Source organism: Pholcus phalangioides, unplaced genomic scaffold (genome assembly GCF_987345545.1).
Source record: "Pholcus phalangioides strain wild (caught in Gottingen) unplaced genomic scaffold, Ppha-v1.0 ptg000011l_1, whole genome shotgun sequence".
NCBI classification, from domain to species: Eukaryota; Metazoa; Arthropoda; class Arachnida; order Araneae; family Pholcidae; genus Pholcus; species Pholcus phalangioides.
Window position 1 is genome coordinate 8050317 of NW_028301604.1, and position 24996 is coordinate 8075312.

The following is a 24996-nucleotide window of genomic DNA, read 5'->3' on the forward strand; positions in this document are numbered from 1 at the left end:
CTTCTTTAAACCTGAGTACTAATCATTAAAAAAAATTCAAAACAAGCCAAATTCAACCATTAAGAAAAGTCCAAAACCAACCATAATTTTTTTGGTTGATTTATCTTTATTTCATGTCAAAATGCTCTTTAAAAAGAAAAAAATTGAAAAAATTAGTTAACTAATTAATTAATTAATGTTACTCGTGCTGCGGGGAGATTTTTTCAAAGATGAGACCGGCAAGCATTGCGCGTCGACATCAAAACCATGAAAAAGCATCTAAAATCAACTTCAGTCGACCACCACAGAGATCAAACCTGGGATCTCGCGATGCCCACACTACTGCACAATGGTTTACTCCATAGAGGAGGGTTTGTCTATGAATTGCGATGTTTTTATTCCACGTGACCGTATGGCCAGTATTTAATAGGCCTATTCCGTATTTTTGGTCAACATTTTCCTTTAACAAAGCTAACTTGTCCGAGGATGATGTAACTCTTCGCTATCCATACGAAGGTTTTAACAGCTGGCTGATTCGAAGGTATATGGGTTCGATTCCTCGCAAGGCAGTTGAATTCTCTCTTTTTCCTAAATATATCTTCGCATCAACCAGCTGTTAAAAACCTTCGTAAAGCTAATTTGATTTGTAGTCTTCACTGAAATAATGAATGAAGATAACTTTCATGCGTCATAAATTAAGGGCTGTCTTAAGAGCATCACGGAGCCCCGGGCAAAGTGATTTTTCCGAGGCCCTACTTGGCAAATTCTCTAAAATTTTAACTACTTCTTATTTTTTGAGGCCCTATTCTCTCAAGGCCCCCGGACCGCGCCCGGGTGGGCCCATGCGTTGAGACGGCACTGCATAAATTATGTTATGATGCTAAGACTACAAATATAAATAATCATCTCATATATCTGTCTTGTGTAAAGTTTTATTTTTGGTGCAACGTGTTTTTCAATGCATTGTGATTTGCAGTAGCCTTTTTTTCCAGCAGTTGGCAGTTTTTAGTGATTATATCCACAATTGACAATTTTTCTCGCATTATTTAACGTTTTCGAGGAGAAATAACAATAACCAAAATTTTTTTAAATTAGGGTACCGTATTTTACTTGATAAAATATGGTCAGCGTTATCATTTGGTCATTTTTTTGACACCAATAGACACTGATTGGGTCGATGTCCCGTTTTTTTGTTGCAAAAATATGGTCGATACCACTCTTCAGTGGTGGTGGGAAAATATATAGGGATTTTACACATTGACGTTAGGGAAACTTTTGTCCCCACAACTGACGCTGCAAACCAGGAAAATATTATTGTTTTGTTTTCTGAGTTTTGTGTATGTTTCTATCTCATATATAAATGAGCACTTTTTACTCCTCAAATAATTTCTCCAGATGAGAGAGAAAGGTGATTATTAACAATTTAATTCTTTTCGGGTTATTAAGACTGTTGCTTTTTTTAGAAAACAGTTTGTTATTTATTTTATGAGTATTATTGTATTCCACTACACATAGGAGTTTGTAGGCAACCATCTTAAGTCTAGTATCCATAATAAAATTTGGTATGAAAAAAATTTTCAAATCGATACTTTAAGTTGTGAAAGCTTGTCAGTATCCCTAATTATTCATGATATACACAGCTTTTGTGTTTTTCAAATTTGAATTGGCGCAAAATCTTGAAGGAATAGAGGAAATTGTGCATTTATGATAATGAAAATTTGTTATGTATGTTTACCTTCTTTTATCAACTTTATGACGAACTATTGATTTACTATATTTTTAATCTCCAAACTTATATAGTAATAAAATATATTATAGAAAAGAAAGATAACTTTTTCAAGGTAATTTCTGATTGCTGAAAGAGGTCTTTTGAAATTTATGTTGTCTAAAATTGAAGGTCATTTAAATCAGATTTTTCAATATTGATAGGAGTTTCAAAACATGTTCGTAGTATCAATGAATATTAATCATTATGAGAGCAAAGGAATATGCATATGGTGCAAACTTCTTTATTATAATCAAATTCAGTATTTCACAAATACACTATTTTTGAAGTAAGCGGTATCAGGACAAGAAAGACTATCACCATTATCTAACTTGTCAACTACAAATACAAGGGCCACACCAGGCAAATTGCCCAATAAGGTGGCTAAAAAAAATTTGCCCATAAAAGATATGGATGTAAACATAGGCAGAGATAGACTTGAAAGTCTGGGGGGCACGATGATGATGATGCCAGTTCATATATACACATATACATTCGATCAAACGACTCCACCTTTGACGCTGGGGGGCAGTTGCTCCCATATGCCCCCTGTATCTCCGCTGATGGATGTAAAATATAACCAAAATTCCCAATATGAAAGCATAAATCACCAAAAAAATAATATAAACTGCCATAAAAAAATATTATGGTTGTCTTATCTAAATATGGAGTATGGATAGCTTCTTGATTTATCCCACTATGTCTATTGTACTTCTGGTTAAGCTTAGGCCTATCAGTTAGAATTAGTTCATTATTGTGTCAAATTTCATTATTGTGTTAGAATTCACAACCCCCAGAGGTAAGCTATTTTATTTATTGACAACCCTATAATAGAAGAATTGAAAGACATATTGCACAGTCGATCTTGACTTCATTGTGTTATTGATGAATTTATCTGTCATATGTAGCAGCAGTTTTGAAACCCATTTAGACTTGTAAAGTTTTCAGATTTTGTACTAAGATGTCATTTTTATACATTTTAATTTTGTTTTGTGAGTGTCTTTATTTGTTGCTACATTATAAAATGTCTGAATGGTTATAAGGTATAGGTAACAGGATACAATGCACAGATGAGGATTTTTGAAAGGAAAATGCTCAAGTCCCCAGTGGGAATCGAACCACAATCAACCAGCGCAATCCAGGTGAGTGCGCTAACCAATACAACCAACTACAGAAGCACTGATAATTTGGAGCACATATATATACGCTGAACAGGACCATGCAGTGGACAGTCTGATCTGACTCAGCTAATAGCTCATGAACCACCAGATGGTGACGTGTTTATCACTCATCACTATTCATACAAGGTATAGGCAATAGGCAACTAGATATAATGTAGAGATAAGTTTTAAAAGGAAAATTTGCAGGCCTCCACAGGGAATAAAACCATCCTCTTCATAAAAAAAATTTTCGATGAGCTTGATTAGTTCTCTAATCATCATTTCGTCTATCCCCTTTTTAGAAGCCTTGTAAAAAAATTTAAAAAATTGTTGATGCCTCTTGTGAATCCTAGAGCTCCTACTCAATGTATCAAACAGTCCATATGCTATATATAGGTCTGTCTACAGCTATACTTCACAAATAACTTGTCCAAGGCACTGTAAGAGAATTGAAACCGAAAGACTTTATGTAACATCATGTGTTTATATTCTTTTTCCAATTAAAAAGTTTTGGTATGAAAAAAATTCATATATTTGTTCAGCATTTAATTTTCAAATGGAATATGATAAATTGTATGAGGCAATGCATATGTTGATCAGGAATTGCCTTATGGAAAATAAAATAGGTACCAGCCAAATGTTTTTAAAGCAGAACGGTTTTTTTTCAGGAGAGAGAAATGGTATAAAATAATCTTTTTTATTTTTTAGCTTTTCCAGGGCTTAGAAGCCCTTTCCATGCTGGTAGGCACTTCTTACAAAATTCATAAAATTTTGTCTTATTTTCAAACTCAAATTTGGTAACATAGAAAAAGTTTAGCTCCAATACCAATTTTTTAGTTGACATAGTGACCTTGTCAAGCCCTTATGTATATGCGAATGATTTTTTCTATTATTTTCAGTTTTTCCATCACTCTTTTAAATTTTTTTCACTGTGAAGTGACATCAAGTTTAGAGTACAGTAATAATCAATTGGCTAATGAAGATAATTTGTTGTGGAATCACATTCACATCAGTCGAAACGTGAATCATTTACTTTGCTCTAGGGACTGCCCAAAATTTCAAAAGGGATTTTCATGAAACACTAAGAAGCATTTTAAAAAAGACAAATACTGACCAAAGGCTGAGATAAACAACTTCACAATTGTACAAAGGAAAATTTGAAGGAAGATGAAAAATTGAATATATTTTTAATTCACACAATGTATGGCATGCAGTTGAATTTGTGAGCCATTGTGAAAAAAAAGTGTGTGAGGTGGTGTGCTAGGTGATATAGTCAGCTCATTTCTCTTTCACACACATGCAGTGTTCTCAAATTGTCCAGACTGTTCAGTTTGATATTAACTCTTTAAGCAAACACAGCAGAAATCACTAACACTCAAACCCCTTTAAAATGTCATATCTTTTTAAATGAAGTATGATTGCTTCTGAGTTTCAGCAGGTACAAGTTGAGGGGTATAGGAAAAAGTGTTTCATTGACAAATCAACTTTTCAAAATGTCTGGGCTTGTCAATGCTAAAATAAAAGGTTTTTAAAGAGGTGAGATATCTCCTCAATGCTGGATTAAGAGCCAAGCTGGACAAATCCCAGGTAAAATCCAAAAATAATCATTGTGCTAGGGCTTCACTAGAAACAAAAAATGAACTCAGTTGCTGGAACAAACATTGATATCCCTCCCCCCTCATTTTGAATGAACAAAAGATAATAACGTCACCTAAAACACCAGATACACTTTCCATCTTTTAGTTGTGGCCCTGTGATGGAGTCTGTTCATGAGATAAATAAGTTTCGCCAATTCCTTATATTTATTTTGATGCTCAGCCACCTTGTTTTACTAATTCAAAACATTTTATTTGCTATATATATATATATTATGAAAAGGCGAAAGATGAAAAGTTATTGAAAAATTGTAAAAAGGAAAAATATGGATCAATGAGGAGGTCGTTCTCAAGGGGGAACCCCCCACATTGCTCCAAACTGCAAAAATGTTTCTAATGATGGTAAGCCTAATAGGCATAAAATTACCATCAGTTCCCCAGACATTTTTGCGATAAACAAGCTTTGGAAGTCAAACAGCAAAAATGAGAATATACAATTAGAATCAAAATATGAAATAACAAATGAGTTAAGAACACAAAAATATATATACACAAAGTGTGTTAAAAATTGAAAAATGAGAAAACTTGAAGAAAAACATACCAAGAGTAAGCTCTATTGGTGTGTTTTTCTTCAAGCTCTCTCACTTTTCAACCCTCAACACACTTTGTGTATACACATTTTTGTGTTCTCAACCCATTTGCCATTCCACATTCCGACTCCAACCGCACACTCCCACTTGCGCCGCCCGACTTCCAAAGCCTGCCCATCGCAAAAATGAACTGATGGTAATTTTATGCCTATTAGGCTTACCATCATTAGAGACATTTTTGCAGTTTGGAGCAATGTGGGGGGTTCCCCCTTGAGAACGACCTCCTCATTGATCCATATTTTTCCTTTTTACAATTTTTCAATAACTTCTCATCTTTCACCTTTTCATAATATTTAATTTCGGGTTATGTGTATAAAGCAGCCTTTTGTGGCGCGATACTCTAACTTTTGAAATTTTTCATTGAAATCTGTTTTTGAAATTTTTCATTGAAAGCTGATTTTGTTAATGTTTATTTTTTTGCTAATTTTGTTTCTCTTTGATGCATACTATATATATATATTTTTTTTTCATTTCTATTGCTATCAGTATAAGCCTAGTGTGGCCTCACCAGTTGGAAATCTCCCTAAGGGTGGCCCTAATTAGTCTCATTCTAGTTATAGAATTTAAATGTTATTCAGGTATATAAAGTAAGCATGATATGGTAAATGAATGAATATAATGATTCTCTACCCACCTATCCTATGCCAATTTGACCTGAAATTATTTTGTAGGGTTGTTGTTTTACCTACATTTTTCTTTATGCAGTAAAGTTGGAATCAATATTCACCACTCCAAGCTATCTATTACTAGCTATTATTCAATTACTTTTTTGTTTTTTTTCTTCTTCATAAGGTATTGAACCTTATGTCGTGCAGTCAGCAATTACAGTAAAGTCCTTCTCTGGTTCCTGAAGTCAAGAGGAGGAAGCGGGAGTCAAACAGCTCAGATGAAAGACAATCTGAGATAATGTCTAGCTTTGACGAATTTCATACAATCAAGAACAGATGTTGAAGACCAAATTCATTCAAGGCTGGTGGTCTTTTGTAGTTTGTTGTGGTCACTACTACAGTAGACTCTCGATACTCCCTCTCATCCAGTAATCCAGCATTTTTTAGGCAGGTTTTATTCGAGCATAGAAGAGGAAAACATGTCACCGTATGTCTGTGCACAGAAATTTATAGCATTTAAATGGGTTTTTTCAGTTGACTTCCAGTAATCCACCGATTTCGATAATCTAGCAGACCTTAGTCTGATATGTGCCATATTAGCGAGAGTCTACTGTATTGCTAATTTTTTAAAAAATTGATTATTTAATGATTCTTCAAATGGTTGATAAGGAAAATTTCCCCTTTTTTTTTGGCTGATATTAGATATTAAATTAACCATTGTTCAAGCATCAAACAACCCGGTCACAATTGAGTAAATAAATTCAAATAACATTATGCAGCAGCTTCACTTTATGTGATAAAGGATTAAAGCAAAAAAATGCTTTTATCTGTATGCGATCCAATTATCAACCTGTTTCTCACAAAAATATGAAAGTGACAAAACTCAGTGATCATATAGTTATCTCTATCCCCAATTCAATGACACTTGAGTGTATAAGTACTTCAATTCAAATTTTATGCACACTGTTATTTTCATGTCTTACCTCCAAGAATTTTTAAAAAGTAAGAAAAAGAAATATTTTTTTAACAAATGCTGTAGCTTTTAAAAACTTTGTTAGGTGGAACTGAATAAAATATATTTGAGTATTCTTCGCCATTAAAAAAGGCTCTTTCTAAGTCGTAGAAATGTAAATAAAAATTAATTTTAATCTTAAAAGCAGTTCTTGTATTAAAGTAACAAGTTTATGTTATTTCTTTTTACTTTTATATTTATTTTAGGTTGATAAGGTTCAAAGAGCTATTGTTCATTTCATTACATATCCTACACATTGATGCAAATGTGAGAGCAATAACAGGGTAAGCGTTTATGTGCAAGTCTTGTGAACATCTTTATGATGCATCTTTTTGTAAAAATTTTCTTTGAAAAATATAATGAAATATCTATGTAACACATGTCTCTGTGTTAAAAAGTAATTCAATTTGAGAGTGAAAAATATATGCATAATTTTTCACTGAATTTTGAATGAATGCTAAACTTATGAACATGGGACATGTTGCGAAATTCATCGTTAACTCATTCAACGTATGAAAACTTTTCGTCTGCAACCCAGCTTTTAAGGAAGGGTGTTAAATCTTCCTAATATATCATGGTGCCCACATAGGAGCATACCAAAGGGGGCTATCCTCCCCTCGCTGTCCAGTGAAAAACTTGTATTATTGGCATAGGCAGGAAGGTGGAGGATCTCCCCCTCTCAGTTCAAGAAGCCTATATCCATTCTTGTGGATCAGGGGCTAAGTAGTCTTAAGCAGAGAGCCTGTCAATGATCCTAGCCTATGGGGCCCCAGCTTAAGGTCAGTGTGTTATATTATAGAAAATTCCTACAATTTAGAAAGAAGCAAGTGGCATCAGTTATTGTTTTTTAGTGAGACCAGGAAACTCTGGAGTGAATCACAACCTGGCCTCAGTTGAACAAAAAAAAATTTGAAAAGTTGGAATATTTTCCTAAATGTAGAGTTACTCACAGTAGCGTGGAAGATGATTTTTTTTTGCAAAAGAGGTGTGGTCATGTGTATATGTATGTTATCTGTTAAGGAGGTGCTGCCATCTTTCTTCCGTATAAAAAGTGAGAGAAAGGAGAATTTTGTGAATATTATTCTGAATATAATTAATGGTGGGTCTGCTGATGTCACATTACATAAGATTCAGAAAGTCAACAATGCACAATATATGTATATATACAGTGCATAGCTAAGTCCTCTTGCTGCAAATTACTTTCAAACAGTTGATCCTTGAGGCACATTTCCATTTAGAAAAAGTATTCAAATAACGTGTAGACTTCAGATATATATATATATGAGTCAGACATATTACAAGTTATTAAAAAAAACCTTTTTATGTGGATAACCTCTCCTCTAACTTCCAATTAAAAAGTTGTTGCCCTGTCTTTCCTGAGTCCAACAAAAAAAAAATCCAATTTCAATCAAAAATCCATTTCCAAGAGCAATATTAGCTCAGATATCTGAATTTGAATGTTGGAGAAATGTTGGGAAAGAAGCTTTGTCCGTTAGTTTATGCTGTTCTTTCCCAACTTTTCTGTTAAATTGAAATATCTTAGTGAATGTCGCTTGGAAACATGGAATTTTTATTTTGTTTATTTTTTTTGCCTGAAAGAAGACAGGACAACTTGCAAACTGGAAGTTAGAGGACTAGGTGGCCATTTAAAAAGTTTTTTATTTTAATAACTGTACAACCCTTGCAATATGACTGATGTATATATATACATATTATTTGGACATATATACTTTTTATATTTAGAAATATGCCTCTAGGATCACCGATTTGCCAGCCATTTCTGTCAATGGGAGTCAAATATGCATCATGCATACAGGGTGATTCAAAACTCAATGTACTAACTTTTAGGGGAGGTAGGAAACATAAAAACAAAACAGAATCACATAGGAATATATGACCAGTAACCCCAATTTGATCAGCTGGAGGATAAATCATTTGATCATTTTTTTACCATCCACAGTTATGCACAAAAAAAGTGTGATTTTTGTTCTGTTTTTTTTGTGTTATTGTTTTGTTTTTGTGTTAAACCTCCTCTAAAAGTTTATATAGTGAGTTTTGAATCACTCGGTATATAGTTTTTTGTAGGATCCATCTAGAATAAAAAATTACTAACAACATGAAAACTAAAAATTATACGTTCAAAACATTAGAAGCAGATATTTCAAGAAATGTAGTATAAAAAGAGCTTGACATCTCCCAGGTTGCCATATCAACTATAAAATCTATATTATTGTAAACATTTTCCATATAATTCTGAATTAGAATTTAAGGATGACTTAATTTTCTTATTCCGTAAAAGCATGTCTACAAAAATGGAAAAGGGTTAAATTGTAGTCTGAGTCACTCTTACTAAGTTTCTAAAAAGTCAAAAAAGATTAAGATAGTTTTCCCCTTCTGAAAAACATGCTTGGCCACTAAGAAATTTGGCTAACTCGGGCATTCCCTCCAATTTTGTTTTTACCCCTGCACAAACCTGTTGTTACTCTGTGTACGCCTTGGTTATATATGTGTATTATTGGATACATATTTTTTTCCTAAATGTATATAAATTACTGAAGGTATTTTTAAAGTATATGAACTATTAGTTTTCAGATTTTTACTTATTGAAAATCACACAATGCAGCAAGAAGGTAGTCCAAAGTATCTAAAATATCACCAGGGCAGCGTACGAGGTGTAGCTTTTAGTCCTCGAGTGAGTAATGGTCGAATGATTTCTGATTTATCTAATATTTTTTTTAACATAGATGTTTTTAAATTTCTTTAAATTTGTGCTTTTCTAAATTATTTTTCTCGTTCTATCTGTTGGCTAATTCATGAACAATTTCAGGACCGGTATTTATTTTGCTCTGGAGCATATGATGGTAAAGTAAACTTGTATTCAGCTCAGCGTATGGAACTTCTGATGTGTTATCAGGTAGATTCTTTGAAGTTTTTACTTTTAAAGAAATTCATTCTTAAGGGGGGGGGAACTCTTTAATTATGCAATGCTTGAAGGTTTTGTATTACCTTTGTTACCCATTTATTAATGCAGCTAATTAATAAATAACAAATGTTTTCTGATGTTGTTTCATCAGTCACATTCTTAGACAAAAAAAAATACCAAAATACCCACCTTATTCTCTGTTTGAAGGTTCTCTGTAAAGTTGGAAGTGAAATAACATTTAACTCTCTTATATATAAACCGAGCAAACAGTCAGAAATATGCCTTTCTATACGCAATAAACAAAAAATTTAACACTCATAATCTATTGTGATGGGAGCAAATACTGAAAAGTAAAAGAAAAGCATGAAGCAAAGAAAGTTCTTATAATTCAGTGGTTCTTGACTCTGTTTTACATTTTCCCTTTCTGCTAATAAGATGAAGTCTATGTGGCAATGAAATTAAGGCCACAGACCCCTTATAAAAAATACTGTATTTTAACATGTATAAGGAATCATTTCTTACTAGAAATGGGGGGGGGGGTGTTATACATGGATAGCAGCATCATATATATTAACAAATTATTCAATTCCTTGAAATTCAAATCTTCTGTGCTAACTTCAATTTAACATCAACAGGAAAAATCAGAAAGCCAACAGTTAGTGAAGTTTGCAGCTGGGTGCAAAAGTTTTAGAATAGTGTGAAGAAAGAAATTATTGTAAAGGCCTTTAAAAAATTTAGCATAAGCAACAACATGGATGGTACTGAGGATGATACAATTTACAATGAGAGTGACTGATGTTGATAATGAACTAGTTGATGTAGGTGATTGTGATGTATTGATGAGAGGATAGTCAAAAAAGGGTGGCAAATTAACTATGATTTGGAGTGGATTTGGTTTGAATGGTCAGACCACTCTGTTGATTCTTGAAGAAAGACAAGACTTGGACAGACAGAAAACACTCGAGTAACATTTGCTTTCATTTAACTTGTTTCTTAGGGATCCGAATTGTTGTTTCAGCATGAAAATGCTTCCTTTCCTACTTCAACATGCGCAAAACATTATCTCTGACAATATATTTTCTTATTTTCGGACTGACCAGCATTGAGCCCAGGTCTAAACCTGATGAAAAATCTTTGTGGCATTCTTATCCGTAAGGTTTATAATCATGGAGAGCAATAAAAACCTCTAGAAGGACTTGGTATTGCTATCAAGAATGTGGCATTCCCTGAAGCCGGGAATCCTTCAAAATATGATTCTATCAATGGGAACACATATTTTTAAAGTAATACAGGGACAGGAAAACATCATTGACACTTTATTTTGGAACTGCATGTATTGTACTGGGATTTTTTTTGTGTTGTGCTTAAGCTTTTGAGATTGATTCAAATGTCCAATTTTGTATTCATGTCAAAAATCATGATTGCATCTAATGCATCTAATTAGCAAAAATATCAAAAGTTCATTTGCTTTTAGTTTATCTTCGTATTTGTCATATTCCTTTTGTACTTAAACGTTTGAGACAGACCATATCTTCTCATTTCTTCATAGATATCCACCCTTGGCTTAGCTAGAAATGTTAATGCTGTGCGTTTCACAAGTGATGGATCTAGGGTAATTCAAAATACTTACTCTTACATCTAGTGCTTTTATAATGTTTTAGTAAAATCTATAAGTTGTCGATTGATTCGCTTTGTGAATTTGGTTGTATTATTTTCTGTGTACCCATTTACTTATCTGAATACATACTATAATATCCAGCTGCATGCAAATTTAATATCAAATTACAAGTTTTCTGTTCTGCTTATGATTACATGTGTGTGTTTTTTTTTACTTTAAAAAAAATTATAGATAAGATTTTTTTTATCAAATTGATTAGCATCTTGTTAATGATGAAAAATCAATGTTTATGAATCTCTGATTTAAAATATTAATAAAACTATAGGGGTTTTTTCTGCAATACTCACTATACTTAGGCGTCCTTAACCTTCGTTACTGAGTCTTATCAGAAAGCATATAACAACTGACAGACACTCTCTGAAAATTATTAAACTCATAGACAATTTATTTAAAAAAATTTTATTTATCTAAGATACTGTAGTGGAAAAGTTGATGAGAAAGCATCTTCATGCACTGACTAGCTGCTACCCATGGCTTTGCTTGCATGAATTTGATAATGGGAAAATTGCTCAACGATGATTCCCCCATATAACATTTGAACACCTCATGACCCCCCTTTAGAGCAGGGCCGTAATTTCAACTTTTCCAGGGGAGGGGGGGGGGGCAAAGAACATGTACTCAATGTATGTGTGTATATATATATATACACCATTTTTAGTGTATTTTCAAAAGCCAGGGGGCAAAGGCCCCCCAAATAAAACACACCTTACGCTGCCGTAAGATCAAGGCATTCAACCATTATACTGATATAAATATGAAAATTGAATTTGGGCCTAGTGTGACTGCACATTCCCGAGGGTGAATAAGTTGTAACTGTTGACTTACAGACAATATGTTAAAAATTTATAGGCATTTTGACGTCAATCACAGTTTTTATTTTGCATGAGTATTTTTTCTGGGAAATTTTATGAAATAAATTAGCCACCCTTGTTAGGCACCATGCATGTTAGGCGAGAAAGAAAGAATTTTGTATATGCTGAAAGTGTGATGTAAAAACCAATGACTTTATCTAGGTTCTAATGTTATTTAAATTTTCAACAGTGATATTAATGAAAGGCAACATAATATCACAATGAGCATTGTTAATTTGATTATTTTTGTCATACCACTGTAATTTTCTCCACACGAGGGCTAATTAGACAAGAACCTACAACTTATTGCCGATTCCAAATGGCAGCCTTTTATATACTCATCAAGAAGTTGGTGCGCTACCCCTCAGTGTGGGACTCCCTAATAAACTTTTTCTGTAGTAGGGTCAGCGTTTCTGTTGTGTACTCATGTCAAGAAAGTTTCTGACAAGGACGAACTGGGTATCGACCTCGCGACACCTCTAAACATCCTTTGGTACTTTAATAGAGTATCTTATTGACCTGGGCTACTGTGCCCTATGTGCATTATAACAAAACATGTTGTAATAAGGGGCTACTGCACATCCAATTTTTATTTCCTTTATGCTTTTGAATCTATTTGTTTTATTAAATAAGCCTTTGAAATCATTTAACTATTTTTGTAGTGAAAAAAAAAATGTATATCTCTTCATAGGTAAAAAACCAAAAGATATAAACTAATGTTATGTAATTGTGTGAAATGTTTTTTAACTTTTCATTTGATTTTTTTATAGTGAGGGAAATGCATTTCCTTTTTGAGTATCTATTGTTTTTTAAATTAAACTAAATATTTAGAAAGTAAAAATGGTTTCGGACTTCTTTTTTGTTTAAGATTTTGGCTTCAACCACTGCTAGAAGACTAGCAGTAATAGATGTGGAACGAGGAGAGCAAGTGATGTCCTTTGATAACTGTATGTTTCTTTTTTTTTTTGCATACCTTTTGTAAAAATTCATATGTAATGAAACATTTCTTTTGCATTGGTGTTGCAATAAAAATGTCTATGTTGTAGAAATATTTGTGTTTGTTTGGGTTCCATGGAACAGTTTCATAACCATCAAAGATTCAGAGAGAACCAAAATGTGGCTAATGCCTGGTCCAGAGTAGTTTTCAATCTTTATGCAATTCACCTAAAGGTGGCAGGTTTAAATGTCTGAATTCATGCTTTAAAATTTTTATAAACCGAGCTTTAGTTTAATCTCGGCGTAAAAATCAGTATAATATATGTTTAAAATGTTTAATTATGTTGATTAATGACCATTAGTACATTTTGAAATGCCTAAAACATGGTTAAAAGTTAATTATTGCAGCACACAATGATTCAGACTGTTTATTTGTTTATATATGTATTTTTCATACAATTTTAAATATGTTTGTGTCATCGTTACACAACAGCCAACTTAACAAATTTTCCATTTATTTTTCTGCTATTTGTGAAATATAAGTTAGAATGATAATCGCGAGACATTAAGTTTCATATCTTTAATTTTTTTTCATTTAGGTGCTTTTAATGGTAGAGATCGTGCTGGACTTGCTGCTGATCCCATTTGTCCTCATATGGCTGTGTGCAGTTGCGTAAATGGAAAGGTAACTAATTATGCTTCAATCAATGAAATAAGCATTATATTACAGTGGAACCTCGATTATCCGAACACATCAGGACTGAAGGGTGTTCGGAAAATTGAAAATTTTGGTAAATCGATTCCAAAACTTATTCGATGATGCAAAGGAATAAATCAAAATTCAGACAAATAATATTTCCCCCACCAAAAAAAACCTGTGATAAGAACTGTTTGTTGTCAAGAAGACCCTCGTCTCTCTCTCACTAAGGCACACCCATAGGATTAAGATGAGTTCATGAGACAATAAAAAAAGATGGCAGACAAATCTGCTCCTATTCACATATTTTTTTTTCTTTGTCAATCGTTCATAACTACATAAACTATACCCGAATCTGCCCCTATTTACATCTGTAGCTCACAGATACAGTATATACAATTGTTTGGAAGTGGATTATTGTACATTAGAAAGAAGCTATTGAGTTGGGAGATAAGAGAGTTCAAGTTCCAACTGTTGAGCATCATTGACTATAGAAAACTGAAAATGAGAGGTTGGAAAGGTGTTTGGTTGACCGAGTTGTTCAGAAAATTGATGTTTGGATAAATGATGTTCTAATGTATCATATTTTGAAAGTTGGTTTTTCCTCTCCCTTAAATTAATATAGGAATTAATATGGAAATTATTACATAGCAATGTACAAACATATATGTACATAAAAACCATAGATTATGTACAGCCACATTCCCTGACTTGGGAACAGATTCCTTTCTGAGCTCCTGATTTTAAGTTGAAATGTGATGTTAGATGTAACAAAGCCTACAAGGTCTAGAGTGATTTCAGCTGTTCTTTGGGGAAGTCTGGTCGTATTTATAGCAGTAGTTCTGAAAGTATGCTGACTCCCAATGCAAAAATTTCAGACAGACTTTCCTCAATCAGTGATGTGGTAGAGTGAGTTAAGAAATTAAATATAGGTAATTTATAATTAGATATAGGTTAGGTAAATTTTAATTTATTAAAAAAATTTCCTTTTCTTCTCTCAGGGCTTGACATTATTTGATCTGCGAATGCCATTGCCCCTGGATTTCGTGTATGATGTAAGTATTTTAAAAATCTTCTCAAATGTTTCTATTGATGTAACTAATACAAAATTTTTCTTGTTTGCAAAATCTAGGCATATATACGATGTCAATGTAAAGAGATCATATCTTTTCAATATCAAAGAGGTTTTCAACACAAGTTGTTTAAATTTTTTCCATATATTGTCCAAGTGGGTCAGACTAAAATATTGAACTTTGTTAAAAAATATGTAATGTTCATATGTGTATAAAGCATTAAGGGAAAATTATTTTACTATATTTTTATGATTTCCTCCCCTCTTCTTATCTAAATCTTTTCATAAATCACATAACTGAATAATTCAAAATAATGTACTTTTTATTTTTTCATCTACAGCTGCACACAAACATCATAAGAGACATTGTATTTGTCCACAGCAGTTGGCCATTTGTTCGCAATCATCAAAGCGCAGTTTTGTCACTGTCATGTGATGGTGTCTGCAAGGTAATTTTCACATTTATCGCAAAGTTAAAGTTATTTCAGAATTTTATTGTGGAATTGAATAGGTTTTGTAAACTTGCATTATTTCATTTCATAGATGGAAGTGAACCTCTTTATACAAGGTGGGCAAAAAGTCTGTAGAAACTTTAAAAATTCATGAAACCGGAAAAATAACCAAAATAAAAAATGGTTTGCAGGGTTAGCATCGCTAGGTCATGGGAATTTTTTTGACAGGAAAAAAAGTAACTCAAAAAACAGCCAGTAGGTGACGCTGACATACACAAATCAAAGATACACAAATAACAAACAGAATGCCTCCAAATAGTTTATTACAGCAGTATGTGTTCCACATGACCACCACCACAGAGGATAGCACATTGCAGAGTCAATGTCTGAGTCACAAATCCCCAGCAACGGCAGAGTGCAGCGGTCTACATACATGGTTTACAGTGTGAACTGTTTGAGGATTAGGAGCGAAGTTCTTATAACCGTTCTATCTGCATATTTCCACTTAAGTTGCTCATTCCAGTGCCACCTATCGGTTGTTTTTATTATTTTTTCCTTTTTTAAAAAAAAATTCCTGTGACTTAACGATGCTAACCCTGTGCAAACTATTTTTTATTTCGGTTATTTTTCCGGTTTTTATTCATTTTTAAAGTTTTTACTGAATTTTTGCCCACCCTGTATCATAGTGCTAAACAGTACTTTTCCATTCGTCACTTTTTTGTGTGAATGGAAAAGTACTGTTTAGCACTTTTTTGTATGAATCTTCAATATATATTTTTTCATTGATTCTTACATTTTTTTTTATTCAAAACTTATATTCATGTATTTAATCACCTCCATTTGAAATTATTCATGTGTTTGAAAATTTTGTATCGTCAAAGTTTTAAAGTGTTTCTAGTTAATTTGATCTGTAATATTTTTACCAGTATTAAACTGCAAAAGTCATGTGGCAATCTATTTTAATTTCATGACTCCATGACCAAAATTTTAAATTCATGAAAGTCTTTAAATAATTCAGCATATTAGACTATGTTTTAAGTTAATTTTCATGTCATAAAAATGTCATTCTGTTGCCAGGCAATGCATTTTGAACTATGTATTTATCGTATATACACGGTGTCAAGTATACAAATAAGTTTTGAAAAAGAATTTTTTTGTGACATATACTGCTAATTTATAAATCAAATCCTTGTTTTTGTTGTGTAACTGCAATGAGTCTAGAGTAAACAAGTCAAACTGGCTTGAGTAAGGGAAGATGGTGAGAGATGAGGCATTTATTTATCATTGCATTCATCATGAATTTCATCAAGGAAAAAATTACTGCCAAAGCACTTCATAAATTTTATCAATAAAAATTTTGAAAACAATCTAAAAACCAATTAGTTGTTTGAACATATTTAGCAGCTTTGTTGTATAAGTGAATGTAGAGCATCTGAAATCACTTTAATCACATTAGGTAACCACACTTGATGGTCGTTACTTGCATTGTTTTGAAGTTGGTCATGGAGCCAATTCTATTGCACCAACTCCAGAGAACTATGGTACTGGAGCAGATGATGGCTTTTACAGTAAGTATTTTAAAAATAAAGTTGGAAACAGAGGATCTCTCTTATCCTACCCTCTTCAAACCAGATCTTAAACTTACCTTAAAAAAATCCTGTTCCATATTTCATATTGTAATTGATCTTATGTTACTACTGTTTGTTTCAACAGTAATTTGAGATATGTCTCCCATATATGCAGCAATAGAAAATGGCCATGGGAATCAAACCCACGTCCTTTCACTTTCCGGGTGAACGCACTAGACTACAAAGGCAACAAATATCTCAGTCTTTCATTGGAGCTCGCATGCACTGAATGGGACCGTACATGTATGGTCTGACCTAACTCATGCCAAAGCTCATAATTGCTGACGCTGCCACCAGATGGCTACTCATCTGAGGATGATGTCACTCTCTGCTATCTATACAAAAGTTTGTAACAGCTGGCTGATGTGAAGATATATTTAGGAAAGAGAAAATTCAACTGCCCTTGTGCGGGAATCAAATCCATCATTCACGGATAAGTTGTCGTCTGGTGGCAGTGTCAGCAATCGTGAGCTTTTGTCTGAGTTAGGTCCGACGGCCCATGTATGGTCCCATTCAATGTACACGAGCTCCAAGGAATGATTGGGATATTCATTGCCTTTGTAATCTAGTGATCTGGGGTGTTCACCCAGATATTGAAGGGATGTGGGTTTGATTCCCCGCAAGGGCAGTTGAAAAATTTTCTCTTTCCTAAATATATCTTCACATCAGCCAGCTGTTAAAAACTTTTGTATGGATAGCAGAGAGTCATGTCATCCTCCGATATTGTATTGTACTTTATTTATATTTCATGTTGAAAGCTAATCGATTATTGGTTTGGTCAAAACAATTTTCTTTATGCATGAGTGGAGCCACCTTCAAATTTTCTAGTACTTGGTATATACTGAGACTGAAGTTATTTAAACCAGTACCAGATTTGTACAGACCTTTGAATCCAGTTATTTCCCAGGTCCTTGGAACCCAGGTTGCTGTAGAACCTGATTAACATGTCTGTACATGAAGGATTTTTTACTAGATATGACTTATTGAACCCAGGAACTTTATAAAAAATTAAAATTTGTACTTTTCAGAAATTTATTTTTACTGAAACCTCATCCAAGATGATAGATTACAACAACAATTTAAGTTTCCTCTAAGACTAACAGTTTAAGAATTAGCTATTATATAATAAGAGTGGATACCTTATATATATACAGGGTGATTTGTTACTGTGTGTACAACTTTTGGGAGGAATAGGTGATTCGAAGAGAATTGAAATTGCATAGCAATGCAGGGTAAGAAATGCTTTCCTAACACAGTAGCACACGCCAGAAGTGAAAGGACACCCACGTAAGAGAATATGCATTTTAATAATAAATGTACATCAAACAAAAGTAACAGGTAAAAGGTGTTTCAAGTGTGGTCCACAAGCTGCAATGTAGGCCTCAGATCTCCAGCAAATGGAATTCCAAACATTCAGAAAGATTCTGGGCATGTCTCAAACTTTCCTGCAATGCATGCAACCAGATCCTCACCGCTGTCAATCAGAGTGTTGCTTACCAGTGTTTTGATATGCTCTCAGTCGAAGTAATCAAGGCATGGCAGATCCGATGATTGTGATGGTCAATGAACCAAATGCTCAGACAACATCATTTGCCACATCAAGAAAGCATTTCCAACCCTGCATTGCTATGTGATTCCTATTCATCTTTGAGTCACCTACTCCTCCCAGAAGTTTGTACATGTGGTAGCAAATCACCCTGTATAACCATAGGAAGAGGTTTCATTTCAGTCTGAGATTGTTATTGTATTTAACACCATGTACCCTATTTCTTTTCTGGAATAAGATTTATCTCTATAGTATTAGTATTGTTTCGTACAGTTTTTTTTACCTATATTTAAAATTTTATATGTTTAAAAAACATGAAAATTATGTATTTATATATACCTGTGGAACTTGACCTCTCCTGATATTTGATAATGAGAAATCTCTTATTAAAACTTCAATGATAAGTCTAACTGGTACATCTGCATTGCACATCTGCATCAAAACATGTTAATATTTTCTTCTTCTGTCATACATGACCTAATATTGTGAATTTTTCAGGTCTCATGATGATTGGTGGTGACATAATTTCAGGGTACATTCCCGATGTAGGCATACAAGAACGTCTAAAAGAACATGGCAATGTTCCTATTTGGAAATTAAGGTAATGTGAACTCTCTGTTCTTTATTTTTTAAGTATAAAAATTTGATTAATTTTAATATTTTCAAGTTTTAGCTGTCTGGCAGTTCAGCTGCTTAAGTGGTTCTTAGGTCCCAGTATTGCAAACACGTGTGTGCATAAAATGGTCCTGATGCAAGAGGTTTTTTTTTCAAAATATCTTTCTTTCCACATCATGACTTAATCTTTCTGCATTAAATATTTTTTACATTGTCAAAATTCAGAACACCATATCCTCATAAACCATTGCAAACAGCTCTTGCCCTTAAACTGTTGAAATAGTCAGAGACATGCTTTTCAGTATGTGCAAGGAATTTTTTTCCCTCTGCATCGCAAATCATTGAGTGATTCAACAGCCTACTAAGCTTTTTATTTGCTATGGGCGCAGTTTGAGGATTAAATATTAGGGACGTGACTGAGACATTCCTCGTAGTGATAGCTCATCAGACAATACAATTGATCAATCTTTTTCCGAGCTATCCCGATTGAGAATCAATCATGTTTGTCCAAGGGAAATTGAATATGCCACAGTAGGCACTGTTTCCCCCTTCTTCTGACCCCCCCCCCAATCATAAATACTTATAAAATAACATTTTTAATGTTGCTGTTTGCTTAAATCACGATTTTTTATTCATTTTTTATTTTTGTCTGATTCTGTGGTGGTAATTTTGTGTAGTTTTGCTCTTTTTTAAATAATAAAATACTGAACTAAGAAAATTTCTGTACCGTATAGTATAAGCCATCTTCTTATATGCAAGCTTCTGTTTTGACTATTAAATTGAAATTACTGCTTTAGTTCCCTTATTTTTTGGAGAAAAGAAATGCATGACCTCTCATAACATTCTACGTGGGATTAAAATAATGAAAATGATGTAAAAAAATAGGACTATCCTGTAACTGGTTTTCACACTAATCTCCAATTAGACAGGTTGGCTGGAATCTCAGTGATGAAGTATGGAAGCATATAGTCATTTATAATTGACTCTAAACTGTAGATAGGTGAGCTCTTAAATGCATAAAATGACCATCGTTTGATAAAAAAAATAATGAAACATAAAATAATATTTTCCTGTGAAAATCATTTCGACTGAAAAATTAGATCATTTAATACATTGCTGTAACATACAGCTTTTTTGGATAATAGGTACAGTTAGCTTCAAGACTCAAATCTAGGTCTGATCAAATTTTCATTGTGATGAAAACTTAGGTAATATTCTTCCTTTAACTTATTTGCATCCTCCCTCTGGCTACATGTTTTATATCATAGTGCATCCATGAGAAAAGTTTTTTTTTGCAAGCTGATTCTCTCTTTCATGCTCAGTGATTTAACATGGGCCTACTCATGATTTTTGGATTGTTTTGCTTACTAATGCCGATGGGCTAAGCTGGAAATTGTATTCACTACCAGTGTACCACAAAATTTATATTTATACTACTTAAACATATCCATTGGAAAGATATATCTCTGTTTCAATCAATCCATCTTTAAATTATAAAACAGAATAATGAAGCGAAATCTTTTGAAAAGAATATTAAAAAAAATTATTTACATGAAATATTTGACTCCATTTTTTTTTATTAATGACCCATCATGTAATCACGTCTATTAGATAAGTATAGATAAAGTAAGAATACTAGATAAGAATTTGATGTGTCTCTGTAGGTACACTTCCAATGGAGGATTATTATATTCTGCATGTGATGGTGGAATAGTAAGAAGGTAAGACTGTTTGTTTTTTAGATGATATTTATTGATGCATTGTCATTATACATTGCCAATTGTCATCAAAACCATTGTGAGAAGTAGGCATCATCATCAATAGTAATTAAAATTTCAAAAAAATATTGAGGATAAAATGTTAAATCTGACAAATACGCGAGATGAATATTTGTCATTTTTTCTATAATTACCATGTAATTTATATTGTGAAAATGCTGTGTATTCACGACTCTAGTAAATCTGCACCTCAGAACCATACTATCGCATTATATCGACATACGAAAGTATGGTTGTGAGATACAAATTCAAATAAGTATCGTTGAAATAAACGTGACAAAAAAATTGGAACAACGAAAACTACAAGAATGTCCCATAATATAGGACGCAAGTGGTCCATCAAATTGTTTCAGACATTTAACTGGTCCTTCTTTTCAGAAAGGTTGAGAAACATTGCACACTAGGTAGGGTATTATACATAACTGCAGATAAAGACACTAAATTTCAAGTATTTATAAAATTTACCAACAACACTTGGTTATTATGCATATTCGCCAGTAAAAGTGAAAAATTTATCAAATTTACCAAGACAATTGCTAAGTATGTATAATAACCAATTTATCACATTTACTGTAACACACACACATATATATATATAATGAAACAAAGCCAGTTAGTTGTTTTCAATTTATTCATCATAGGTATAGGCGATATCCAGACCATCATGAGTACTTAGGTGAAATTTATTGTCACAAGGGAGATATTCAAGACATGGATGTTTCTCCATATGATGAATGTATCCTTTTGAAGATGGTTTATATATTTTTTACCTGATTTAAAAAAAAGTTTTGCTGTTGGTATTCTCATATTATAAAAAAAAAGTTTGAAATAAGAAATTTAACAATATAATGTTTCTGTAATGAAACTTATAGTCAAAGAAAATAAATCTTGATAAGTAAATATATATAAGTATGTGTGGCGGAGGTAAAGGGCACTATGTCCATATTAGTCAATATTGGAATAACAGTATTAATTTTCAGTACTTTCGTTACACTGCACATAGATATAGGATACTAAGCCATATTTTTCAATCAATAACAGAGATATTCACTTTATAAACAAGCAAGCTCCATAGAAAAACATACTCAAAAAATCTTCAAACAGCTCTCCTGTAATATCCCATTTGTGACATGGTGTCCTTTACCTCTGACATACAGATAAATTAGTATATATGCTTGTGTGATACCAGATCATGCACACAAGCAATTTTGTTTTCTGAAAAAAATTGATTAATGAAAACAAAAAAGGATAAGAATTCATTCTTTGCTTAATAATATTTATTATCATAATTATTTGCATCAACAATACTAGAGCAAAAATTACACATTTAAATGTCAGACATTTCAGAATATTTTAAAAATTTGTTCCATACAAATTTTATCCTATTTGTAGGGAAGAATTTCGTTTTTCCAAATTATATATATTAAAAAAATTTGAATGTGTAAGATTTAATGTTTATAGATGTTTTACCCTTACAATGGCAATCCAGAGAGTTGAGTTCTTAAAACCCTCTCAAAACAGCAATCCCAAAATATCTCAGGTTCTTAAAACTCTCTCAAGACAGCAACCCCAAACCCACATACCATTGAAAGTTTTCTTCTCCTAATAACATGTTTTCCTCTCTCTCTCCCCCCCCCCCACCTGTTGGAGTCAGCTTTTATTCAAAGTCTGGTAACAGAATGGGAGAGAGAGACTGTTTTTCTTTTCCCTTGGAGGTAGTATAGTATTATTGCATACAGCAGGGCTGGACAAATTCCAGGTGCTGGGTTGTATGGCGACTAAAAACTGAGATTGGTGCCTAATTTTTTTTGTGTTTGATAACTGAATCGAAGTCTCAGGACCACAAAATTTTCTGAAATTGTCAGCCTGTCTTCTAGCAAAGAAAGGGGTCCAAGTCTCATAGAAGTGAAAGAATACATTATTTTGGTGGGGGGGGGGGGGATTGGCACCTATGAAATTTTGTTGGTGTCCAAATATTTTCCCGATTTATCATGCCCTGTTGTGCAGCATGAATAACAGAAAACTATAGTTTTTTCCCTCTTCCTTGTTTTTATTATTCTTTCATGTAGGGGAGGAAAGCATTTATCCCCTTGCAATCAGAACAAAACAATTCTTTTTGAAAATAGATGGCAATTTCTAGAAGGTGTGATTTCCAATGTGGCAGTTAGAAAATATGGATCAGGAAAATTTTAAAAATCGCTTAAAGGGTTAAACGTTTTTATATTGTTTGTATTAAAAACAATATAAAAACGTTTATTTTAAAGTAAGCTATTTCTGATTAATAATTAACATGTAACAAACACTCTTGCTTTCTTTAAAATAATGGAAATGGCAACAGGAATGAACGGTATATGTGATGAAACAATAAATAACTAAAATAATATTTGAAATGATAATTTTTAAACTTGATCATAGCCACTCTAGTTATATAAATTATGATGCAATCAATGATTTGAGGACTTTTGTCCCACCAGGGTCATTTTATATGTGTGAGAACCAATTAGACCAGGACCTAATGTGTTTTAAACTATTTATGATTGGCTGTGTTTCTCTCAAGATTTTAAATTTTAACCCAAACTCTGAGATTTTAACCACTCAGTGTCTCCAATAAATCAGTTGCAATACCTTAATTTATATGACTGCTTACTTTTTTGATAGTATAAATGCAATTTGTTTTGGATGCAAGTTTGTTAGGTAAAATATAGCCATAATTGATAGAGTGAAATTTGTAATTTGCAGAAACTAATAGCATTTGTTTAGCTCTCTCTTATTATCTTAACCATTTCATAGTTTTAATAACTGCATCTAAGGATCGATCAGTTGGAATTCTGAGACTTGGTGCTCCTAATCATGGATGGACAGAATATTGTGAATTGACTTGAACAGATGCTATGTTAATATTGAACTATTTTGTATAAAGATTTAAGTTCGAAGTGAGGGTGGGGTAGTGAATGGAGAGAAAGTATGCTATCAGTGATGGAAAGACTGTCAAAAACTTTTTTCACAGCAATGTCAGTAATGCAGAATGAACTGAAGTTCAGTAATCTTTTCCATTCCAGCCTTTTATGAAACTGGATTATAATATTGCTGTACAGCTGCTGTGTTCCCACCCATGCGTGATTGTTATTATTATAATTTTTGTGTATTTTTGTACTTTTAATGTTATTTTATGTGATTCGTGCACTACATTCATTTTTGTTCTTCGACCTCTAAATAAGTTTGACTTGTAAAAATTAAATTGGTTGCATTTAGAATGCACGTTTTTATGGTGTCAAATGACTTAGTTTTTATTACAGCTGGTGGACAAAATATTGTGAACACCTGGGCATAAAATACCTTATTTCCTGATAAAAATCTAGTCGTTATAAATAAGTAAATAAATATATTATATATATACACACATAACGCAAACATAACATATTTGCATATATCGTCTGTATATGTTGAAAATGCTTACTTGTGAAAGACTTTTCTAATACATTAAACTATTTTAATTATTTGTTCATTTGTTCTGAAAACCTCATGCTCTTGTTTTCAAAAAAACCTTATTACTTTTGTGAATTTGTTAAATAGTTTGCTGATTATAATATTATGTTGAGGGGATATTTTGGAAGCACTTTATGTGAATGTGTCAAACTTTGTTAATGTCTGTGTAATCTCAACCATTGCTGTCTCTTAAGTATGTTATTTAGAAAGAAAATGTGCATCTTTTATCTTTCTGCTTTTTCCTTTTCCACTTATAATTGTTGTTGTTATCTTTAATGGTCTCATTCAATAAAACTTGTATGTGTTTTGTGTTAATCTGTTATTATGCTTTGCTGCATTTCATCCTAGTAAAAGAAATGCAATGGTCATGTGTCACAATACATACATATGGAAAAGTTCATCTGTGGGAGGAGGGGGGGGGCATAGCAGTGCCTTTAAAAGTCTAGCAACAAGCACAGCTGCAATACATTTTTCTGGAAGTAAAGTCAAAGTACTTTTGCCCATAGGCGTAAACTTATTGAAAATGTTTGGTGGGGGGCCTCAGGATCAATAATGGAACCTTGTT

The 24996-nt window shown here is 32.9% G+C and overlaps 1 protein-coding gene across 7 annotated transcripts; it reads left to right on the forward strand.

Annotated features, from left to right (window-relative positions):
* The first annotated feature begins 1262 nt into the window (after positions 1 to 1262).
* Positions 1263 to 24746, forward strand: LOC149080008 (uncharacterized). Of its 7 annotated transcripts, none has more exons than XM_089238931.1 (16): positions 1284 to 1387; positions 2788 to 3051; positions 5942 to 6118; positions 6976 to 7053; positions 9355 to 9461; positions 9597 to 9683; positions 11242 to 11304; positions 13090 to 13168; positions 13757 to 13842; positions 14856 to 14909; positions 15268 to 15375; positions 16835 to 16946; positions 19051 to 19153; positions 20832 to 20888; positions 21587 to 21681; positions 23736 to 24746. In XM_089238931.1, the coding sequence occupies exons 5-16, from the start codon at positions 9387 to 9389 to the stop codon at positions 23825 to 23827; spliced, it is 1011 nt and encodes a 336-aa protein (XP_089095057.1). In that variant the 5' UTR covers positions 1284 to 1387; positions 2788 to 3051; positions 5942 to 6118; positions 6976 to 7053; positions 9355 to 9386; the 3' UTR covers positions 23828 to 24746. The 7 variants fall into 7 exon arrangements, with proteins under 7 accessions (XP_089095060.1, XP_089095059.1, XP_089095061.1 ...); XM_089238932.1 differs by having other exon boundaries at positions 1288 to 1387; positions 2788 to 2886; XM_089238934.1 differs by lacking the exon at positions 5942 to 6118 and having other exon boundaries at positions 1263 to 1387.
* The last annotated feature ends 250 nt before the right edge of the window (positions 24747 to 24996 follow it).